Below are 9,022 nucleotides of genomic sequence, written 5' to 3'. Positions count from 1 at the left end.
TATTTCCACTCATTATCGTGTGTCACTAGTTACTTTAAACTATGGGGATTGAAAAAAATGTGAAAGAATGGATTGGAATTACGTGCAAAATTAGTGTCGGGTGTCTTTTCTATAATAGCAGAGACAGGTGCAGATGGGAACCCTCCATAGAAGTTATTCCTATAGCCTACTCCCTATTCCTCTACTATGCATCCTATAGTCTACACTTATATTTTGGTAAACGCCATCTACGGCTCTTGTGCACGCGCCAACAATATGTCTGCCCAATGTGTGCGCATGACGCGCTGCAGAAAGTCAGGCAGTCGGTTTCAAGGACATTGAGGGCTGATGAGGATTTAGTTTTAATGGGGGAAGGAAAAGAGGGGCTTGGGTCCTGGAGCATGACGTCACAGTACGTCCATGTAATCCTCTTCCGTTGAAGCCCAATCAGCGAAGACTCGGAATTGTCTAGGATGGGAAGAGAGGGCGCTCTAATCCTGGAGACAGTGGATCACACAGAGAGAGAGAGAGAGAGAGAGAGCGCGCGCGAGGGCACGCGGCCAGCGCACCGGATTGCGCCTCAAATGGGTCAGATTAAAGGCGCAAATCAAAGGAACCGAGTGAGTCTTTATGGAAACGGGACTTTTCTGAAGACCGAAGAGGATTTTGTTCCATTCCTTAGGTTCTGCGGTAGTGAGACGTAGGGATGTGCGATAGAGAGACCAGTGGCCAATAGAAGAACCAGGTCTAGCCTTATGTAAAGCCATAGTTTGTGTATCTTCTCAGTTGCACGGAGGAGGGCGTCGATCATCAACAGAGGAGCAGCAGCCAAACCAATGGAACGTACAACACTGCTCGGAGTACCCTATTTGCTTTGTTGGGTCAGGGGGCTAGGGGATTCTGCTGATGGTCGTACTTGTGGAGATGTCAGGCATGGCGAAGAAACTAAATGCTTAAATGGGCTAGAGATCTCTAAAAGAGGCTTTGTTAAAATGTGAAATAATATGCATGCTTGTGTCACTTATTGAATGGAGTTCTATGTTCGGTGCTGTGTGCAGAGCTGTGGCGCAGTCATATCAATATCTGTGCTTGGAGGTGCAGTGTGTGCTCGCGCGTAATAGTGCTGCTGCAGGCGATAAATCCGCTTCCAATCTGAGTGTTTGCGCGTGCGTGTGCGTTGAGTGTCCTGGAAATCCGCTTAGGCTCCGTGCATATGTGTGCATGCATGCATATAGAGTTGTAGTTACAATATAGCTGCGCAGTGTGCTCCACAGAAGAGAATGCGTGTGCGTTAAGACACGCGAGGTTAAAGGCTTTGCACTCGCAAGCGCGGTGACAGGGCACCTTGTGGATGGGTTGTCACTCTGCGTGTTCACAGCGGACCTTGATTTAATGTCCATACAATTAAGGCACGCGGTGAATGCCAAGAGAGGAATCTACACTGCTTCTCACTTCATGCATTACATTTGTAAATATCTGAACGCGCTGTCCTGGTTTGGCGGCTCAGAGAGGGAGCCTGGTGCTGGACTCCCTCTGTTCTGCGCGCGCGTGTGGGTGTGCAAACGCTATCTGTCCTTTTTTAATTCTGCGTATTATGTCAGCTTTGGGAAATATTCCCGTTGGGCCGTTTTGCCTTGTCTTGTGTGCATAGGTTTTGACGGCCCTCTGGACACACGGAGCGTGCGCCTAAGGCCTCTTGAGGACAACTAATAATTGCAGGATACAGAGCAACACCTTGTATGCAGGGAATCTATTGTTACTTACTGGTAGGTTTACATAAATGTGTAACATATGTGAATACCTATGTGAAATGCATTGCAGACCAATTGCTGAAAACGCTCGTTTTAAAAAGTGATTCAGAGCTGAATACACTCTATACTCCCCTTATTTCAACAAATAATTGCAGTGCTGTTTTATTGAAGTGATCAAATAGTCCTATAGCTATGCTTCTAATCTCAACCATATAGTCAGCCGCATACAGCCCCAAGGATTTAACTGGCATTAGCCTGGCTCAGAGAGGTTACGTTGCCAGTGCCCCCTAATGGGAGAGATTGAGCATTGAACACAGCATAACGACGAAGATTTTGCCAAGGATAACATTTACCGAAAAAACAAAAAAAACGATTTTGTGTTATTGTACAATTGTTTGCATTTTACTAATCCAGTGCAATTATTAGGCTATTATAATTAGCTATCTATATAAGACATTCTCATATAGCCTGCACATACAGTATTTCACTGCTGGGCCTTTTTTTTCTGGACCGTCAAAGGTATGTTAGGCCTTTCACAATGTAGTTTGCTTTATTCTTAAAATAATTTGATCACATTGAAATGTAGCATGTTATTCTGTCAACATTCATGAACGATTTAGACAGAAAGGATTATCATAACATAAATTGTTCCTTTAAAAAAATACAGCTATGCATATACTGCTTGTTTATTGAAAATTGCATGCTGTGAATTCTGCTTTGTGCCATGATATGTACTATGCTGTGATGCTTTGTAACAGTGTGATCAATTAATAAAGCTTTTTATTTTCATTTCAAAGTCTTTCATTTCTTTAAGCATTGTGTGGAAATATTTCAGTTGCACCACAACATGAACCTAGGCTGTAGCCTATGTGTACCCCCTTTGGACATGGCAATGACCAACAGTAAAATATGACAACTGAAATCTTCAGTGCAGACCTGAGCCGGTTTTATGATCAGCACCTTGGAGAGCTCCAAAACAAAAGAAAATAAAAAACACAGATGAGCCATAATGTAGTATTCAAGTGTGTTGCTGTGCCTTACCGACTGATAGGTTGTACATTATCCATCCTTCTTGATAGATTAGGATACCAGAGCAAACAAACCACTGTGAATCATTCAGTGAAGCTCTGGGCCTGCAGAGCTCGCTTAAAGGTCACCATTTTGAAAACCACTAACACAATTGACAACATCAAGACAAGGTAATTGCTGAATGGACAGTTTATTAAGGCTTGATTTCCTCTAGAAAGAAAAACCAAGATAGATAGATAGATCTTGTCAAACAGGTTATTATGCCCACTACAACAGTGGTCTATAAGATAATCAATGTTAATTTAATATTTCATGTCCTTCTCATAGTGTAGATACATAGGCTTTTATGGCTAGATCTGTTACAGCTGTGCTACAGCATACATCTTCAGACATGTTCTCTTCTCACAGTGCCATTGTAAAGCCCATCCCATGCACTTAATACCAGCTTTCCTGAAGGCAATGCTGATTCTTCGATCCTGCCTTTCACCTTGTCAAAATGTGAAGGGCATATTGCTTGGCTCAAACCTACTGATTATTAGTGCAGGATAGGAAAAAGAAAAACATGGTTGTGTTAAATGTGTAAATGACTGTGATTTGACTAGACTACAAATGATATACTGGCCTGGTAAATACTAAATGCTTCAACTACTATGGTGAGAATTTATGCTAAGGTTTAGGCAATAAAAGTATACAATTATGGTTGTAACATGGTCATGTTGTGAACATGGTAGATCTTGAAACCAGCCCATTTTACCCATCACTGTCGGCTTAAAGACATTGATGCAACATCATCAAATACAGACATTTCTGAACACTATGCGATTACAATTAGCAGCATTTCTCCCATTTGCCATCAGTAAAATACTTGACTTAGACGATATGATTGCCAACATTACCAGTTTGTCCTCAATGTCAAGAAGATGCAAATTGTAGTTATAACTGGGTTATGATCTCAACTTGCCATAAATCCACACACATTGTTGTAATTTTAATTCAATATTTGTTAATCTTGGTTTCAGCTAAACAATATCCAAGAAACACACAGAAACCACTTTTCATTCGTATTTTTCTTACTTGATAGTAAATCAGTTACATTAATTTTAGGTTATACATTTTAGGCTTTCTCCATGAATATATATATAGACTCCTACATTAAAGCTTAGCATTATGACCAACATGATAGGTTTATCAAAACCAAATTTTAGAGGGAAGGGGCAAGAACAAAGGATTAAGACAGAATGATGGTGAATGAACAAATATATGAACCCTCCCCCCTTTTGTGAAACAAAACACCATAGCAACAATTCATTCAATGCAGCAGTAATATTACATAACTGATCATAAAACAATTTAAAATGGTGAGTGAAAATCTCTCTCCGACTGGGGTTGTTTAAAGAAGCTGAACCTCCCAATGAAACATATAAAGATCTCAAAGACAATTATCGACAGAAAACATCATGGGGTGCCGAAGATGTCAAAAGTACAACTTCTAGTTGTGGAGGGCAAATAAGTTATCTCTTTCCCAGAGGCCTTTGCGTTTCCTCCTCTGAAATGTCTCAAGTCGTGTGTGACTTCACACTATCCCTGATATCTCCAGCAGTGTCACTGTTTAAGCAGTTCTTTTGAAGAGTCACCAATAATTAAGAAAGTAAGGCTCCAGAAACGGGTTTCTGAAATTAAAATTGTCAGTAGTAAGCCAAAAAATATAGATTTTGTTGATCTGAATGAAAAATAGATAAACCCTTGAAGTTTTATTATCATGCAGCTCCAAGTCTGACATTGCCTTTGGGATCCGCTAACCCTGTTGGCACAGATGATGCATGGCAATGGTGCCCTCAAGTGGACAAAAAGGGCAGAACACATCCGTTCCTGATTGTATTGAAAGTGGCAGATTTTTCACCGTGGTGCAGTCAAACCCTGATTTGATTGACTTTGAGGAGATGGGCAGGAGAGATAGCACAAGTCCGTGAGAGAAGACAAGATGGCAAAAACAGGAGGAAAATTATAAAATAAACTTGAGTGTGGAGTTGACCAACACATTAAATTATTCTGTTATCCCTGCACAAGAAATGGATTGAAAATGGGGCAAAAAGCACAAGTTTCAGTGTAGGCAGAGATTTGCCAGATTAAAATAGAAAAAAGAAGGGCTTTGTTGCATTTTCATCTTCATCCCTCAAATCAAAAGTTCTAGTGTAACTGCTGATCAAGCCAAGGATTAATGGTTTCTATTGTTTACTCCGATTTTGGCGTTCCTGTCGGAAAACAAGAGAGAAAGCATTAAAGACATTTTAGAAAAGTTATATTATAAGTCATATTAATTGCCAACAAGTAGAAACATCTTACCTGATCCAACCGAGAACGATTCTGTATTTGAGGCGGTTCAAAAGTCTGTCACCAAAAGACATAGAAAAAGCTATCAGTCTCTCACAATGTCAGAAAAGACAGTTATGTATTTGTGTTATCAATACAGCAATGAGAGTAAAGAGCCTGCACCTTGCGCACCTCGTCCTCCTCCTCCTGCCTCTTCTCATAGTGGGAGAAGTCATCAAAGATGGAGGTGGTGTGTTTGTACTGCGCGATGATCTTCAGCACCTGCTTGGCCTTCTCCATAGGAACCTCCTGAGTGTCACGGGAGTTCGTCACCGGTTTATTGTCGTTATTCTCCAGGCGGATGTGGCGCAGTTGGCTGTTAGGCACATCTTTAACAAACAACCAGTCCACATCAAACTTGCCCTTCCACTTGTCCTGTGCCCACACACCAGCACTGGTGCCATAGTCCACTGGTGAGCGCATCTCCGCTACACCACAAAAATGGCCACTGCCGTTAACACTGAACAGCAGATAGACGGGGCCTTTTCCATTCATTGCTCTGAACGCTGAATCCAAGCGCTTGTTGCCATGCTCCGTGCTACACCAGATGGAGTACTTGATGGAGCGATGGATATCGTCCTCAGAGTAGCTCTTAATGATGAATACACGGCCATTCTTCAGATTCCACTCAAACTCTTTAGGGTTGTAGCTATGAGAGGCACGCAGTTTCTCTAGCACTGGATGGGACTCTACACCAGCACCTTGACTTGCTGAATTCTGGAGGCCACCATTCCCTCCCACCATACCCAAGACACTACCATCCTGGCTGGGACTGCCCTGCCCATAGCCCTGGTTCCGGTTGCGTGGGGCGACCCAGCGGGTCTGGGTCTGTGGAGGCTGGGCGTGGTTTTGGTAGGGCTGCGGCGGGGGCTGGTGGTGAGGGGGATGCTGGGGCTGTAAGGCCATTGGCTGCATGGGGGGCTGTACCAGAGACTGTTGATGATGCTGCAGTGGACCCTGCTGCATGGGGGGCTGAGGTGGTAGAGCATGGGGCATGCCCATTGGCTGCTGTTGCATTGGAGCCGTGGCTACTTTAGTCACAGGACCTTTGTCCCAGGTTCCTATGTTCATGTTATGTTTGATAGGAGGGGGAGGCAGAGCACCCCCTGGATTGGACATCCCTGATTTCACTTTTGACTTCAGTTGCTGGGGTTTGGCCGGCTTACTGGCAATGGCTGCCCAAGAAGTGGGCTTAGGTGGTGGCATGCCGATGGGTGTGGCACCGTTCCCTGTACCTGCCACAGCTGGTCCCCCAATGACAGAGCCCACTGCCTTCACACCTGAGCCCTGACCTGTGACATCTCCCCCGATCTTTAGCCCCACCATGCCCTGCTCCAGACTGTTCATGCCAGGGGCCTTGTTCAGGGTCTCACTGTGAAAGCCTGTCTGCCCATCAGGGACCAGAGTGCCCCCTAGTGAGCTGGGTGGGTAACTGTAGCTGCCGCCATATGCTGAACTTTGAGTCTGCTGGCCCTGGGAACCACTAGTGCCCCAAGCAGAGAAAGCAGGGTTTTCAGGGAAAAAGTTAAACCTATGGGGGTAGATGCTGCTACCCAGGCCCCCTGGCTGTCCAAACACGGTGTCCGGCATGAAGTGATGGTCTCCATTACTCAGTGGTCCATAGGGGGTGAGGTAAGGTATCGGAGGATCCCCACCAGTAGACCAGGGTGCTTCACTGAGGGGGTATGGAAATCCAATCGACGGAGCATAGTAGCTGGACAGGTAAGGATCGGTGATGGACTGGTAGCTGTTGTTCTGGATGGCAAAAGTAAAGCATACCATGATCAATCAATGAAATGTGAAAACTGTGAAAACCTATTCATCTTATTAATCAAAGGGGCCTATACCTGAGTTGATTGGCCAGGTGTAAGGTATGGCTCGAAATCATTGTCATGGACCGTCTCCTTCTGATGCAGTGAACCATTTTGCACTGAAAATAAAAGACATTTATACAAAATTTAAAGTAAACAAAAATTCTTGTCTTTGAGAAGCAATCCATACATTTTGATAAAGAATGCTCTTACACTTACTAACAATATCACAACAAGACATTAGGAAAAATAAAGTTACAAATAATAAAAGAATAAAGTTTAGCGGTGAAACAAAACATTATAAATTGTCTATAATAAACAAAAGCCAAATATGACGCATTCTTGATCTTGACAAATCATTACAGGTGGTAGTTTGTGGCTATACTTGTCCCATAATATTGTGTAAGAATTTCATAAGTGTAAACCTGGTTTTGAGAGAGAATTTAAGTTGAAAGATCAAGGTTGAATTTTGGAAGGTAAAGCCACAAACAATAGAATAAAGCTATAATAAAAACTTACCTTTAGACGCTTGCCCCTTTGATCTCTGCATCCAATTGGACCATGTAAAAAGAGACAGAAAAATAACTATTGCGATACTTTCTTGTGCACAGTTGCTCTTCCCTTATCAGATTTTTTTGATTGACTATCACACGCTACTTCCTGAAGACACACTTCACAGTTAACAAGGCCTTCTGGGAAATAATGCCACAGTCACTTTAATTCACACAAGCTAAACTAGTTCTTGACATTGTACGTTCAAGCAAGTATATTTATGTGACAATTATTATGTCTTTAACTAAGAGAAATGGCCTCATCACAAATCGTGGCATGATGAATCAGACCTTATGTATAAACGCCGCTGTTATCTAATAAATGTGTTTAGCCTGCTCAGTCACACCTGTAATAAATATACAATCAGTCTACGTAAATGACAAGTACAGATCAGATCAGATCAGACATTGTGGGTTCATTTCCGAGCACTGTATTTTAGAATTAGCTTTTCGGTGTCACGTAAGAAACCTCGGTACTTTGGCACAGTTCTGATATGGTAACATTACTTCCCATTTGAGATTATTTTTGCACACATTTACAGTAATACACACAAACTCAATTCTGCAGTCTTAAAACAATAGTTCTAGGTAGACGATTACTTAGGACTACACCGGCCAATGTTAGTGGCTAGTTAGCACTTCCGAGGAATAGCCGTAGCCCTGTAAACGTTAGCACAGTTAGCACCGAGCTAGTCGGTTTAAAGCACTTTTTTTTTTACGTGAAGCACATCGTCCTTCCTACCTGAGGGTCAATGCTTGTGGTAGACATAATTCATTAAGCAAGTCTCTGGATTCTCACGGAGTCTGAGCTTGTAAATGTATTCCCAAGCCCTGTGATAGGAAAGAAACTTCACAGCTCAGTTACAGTTAGCACCCAAGGCTAAAGTGGCTAGTTATGCCGCTAAGCGTAAAGGCTCGTAGTCGCAGCGCAGGCTCAGCTGTGTGTATTTTCCGATGGATTCCAACTTCCACACTTCAAGTCTTTTCGCTTGGTATCAGGAAGGCAGGTGAGTCTTTACGGAGGCGTTTCAGTTCAGCTTGTATGTCCCCCGCGTGGACCTGTTGTGTGTCCTATCCTACGGCCCTCCGGTCGCCTGATACTTGTCTTTTTTTTATTCCTCAGAGAGAGCCCTCAGTTGCGTTAAAGCCCCGTGCACTTCCCCAATGGCCGCTCCATCCGGGCTTTGAGACACCGCTGTAGTTTGGGCTGATCTCCGCAGGGTGGCAAAGGTTTACTGAGTCCAATGCTGTAGCACTAACTCACAATATGCATGTAGTAGTACAAGCCATAATGAGCTTGAGTCGAGTTGAAAAAAGTATACTGACTGCCTCACTCTCTACACTACATTACACGTTGACACTAATAGGCCTACGCTAAATTAAACCTATTACACGCGCCGCATACGGGTGGCCTCTCACATACTTTCCTTATAATAATTTAGCAGAGTGCACTATTAACGCACATAACTAGATCAGCATGTTTGAGCTTCAGACACCAGTTTAAGTAGGCCAACATTGTAGTTCCCCTCTC

General features: G+C 43.2%; 1 protein-coding gene across 2 annotated transcripts; it reads right to left on the bottom strand.

Annotated features, from left to right (window-relative positions):
• Positions 1–2,948: 2,948 nt before the first annotated feature.
• LOC306964497 (YTH domain-containing family protein 1-like) lies at positions 2,949–8,874 on the bottom strand. Of its 2 annotated transcripts, none has more exons than XM_079558510.1 (6): positions 8,234–8,874; positions 7,460–7,484; positions 6,977–7,059; positions 5,262–6,884; positions 5,103–5,147; positions 2,949–5,011 (listed from the first exon to the last, which is right to left on the bottom strand). In XM_079558510.1, exons 1-6 carry the CDS (start codon positions 8,258–8,260, stop codon positions 4,985–4,987), a joined length of 1,830 nt encoding a protein of 609 aa, XP_079414636.1. In that variant the 5' UTR covers positions 8,261–8,874; the 3' UTR covers positions 2,949–4,984. The 2 variants fall into 2 exon arrangements, with proteins under 2 accessions (XP_079414636.1, XP_079414635.1); XM_079558509.1 differs by having other exon boundaries at positions 2,950–5,011; positions 5,253–6,884; positions 8,234–8,866.
• Between the last annotated feature and the right edge of the window lie 148 nt (positions 8,875–9,022).

This window comes from Gobius niger, assembly GCF_951799975.1.
Source record: "Gobius niger genome assembly, chromosome: 6".
In the NCBI taxonomy this organism is placed as follows: Eukaryota; Metazoa; Chordata; class Actinopteri; order Gobiiformes; family Gobiidae; genus Gobius; species Gobius niger.
Note: the sequence above shows the minus strand (reverse complement) of the source record. Positions and strands in the feature narration are given on the sequence as shown.

Excerpts from the sequence above, each read along its gene's own strand:
- LOC306964497 (XM_079558509.1), bottom strand. The coding sequence starts at position 8,260 with ATGTCTACCACAAGCATTGACCCTCAG. Across the intron at positions 7,060-7,459 it reads AAAGGGGCAAGCGTCTAAAG|TGCAAAATGGTTCACTGCAT; the intron begins GTAAGTTTTTAT and ends TTTTATTTTCAG. Across the intron at positions 6,885-6,976 it reads CACCTGGCCAATCAACTCAG|AACAACAGCTACCAGTCCAT; the intron begins GTATAGGCCCCT and ends TTTGCCATCCAG.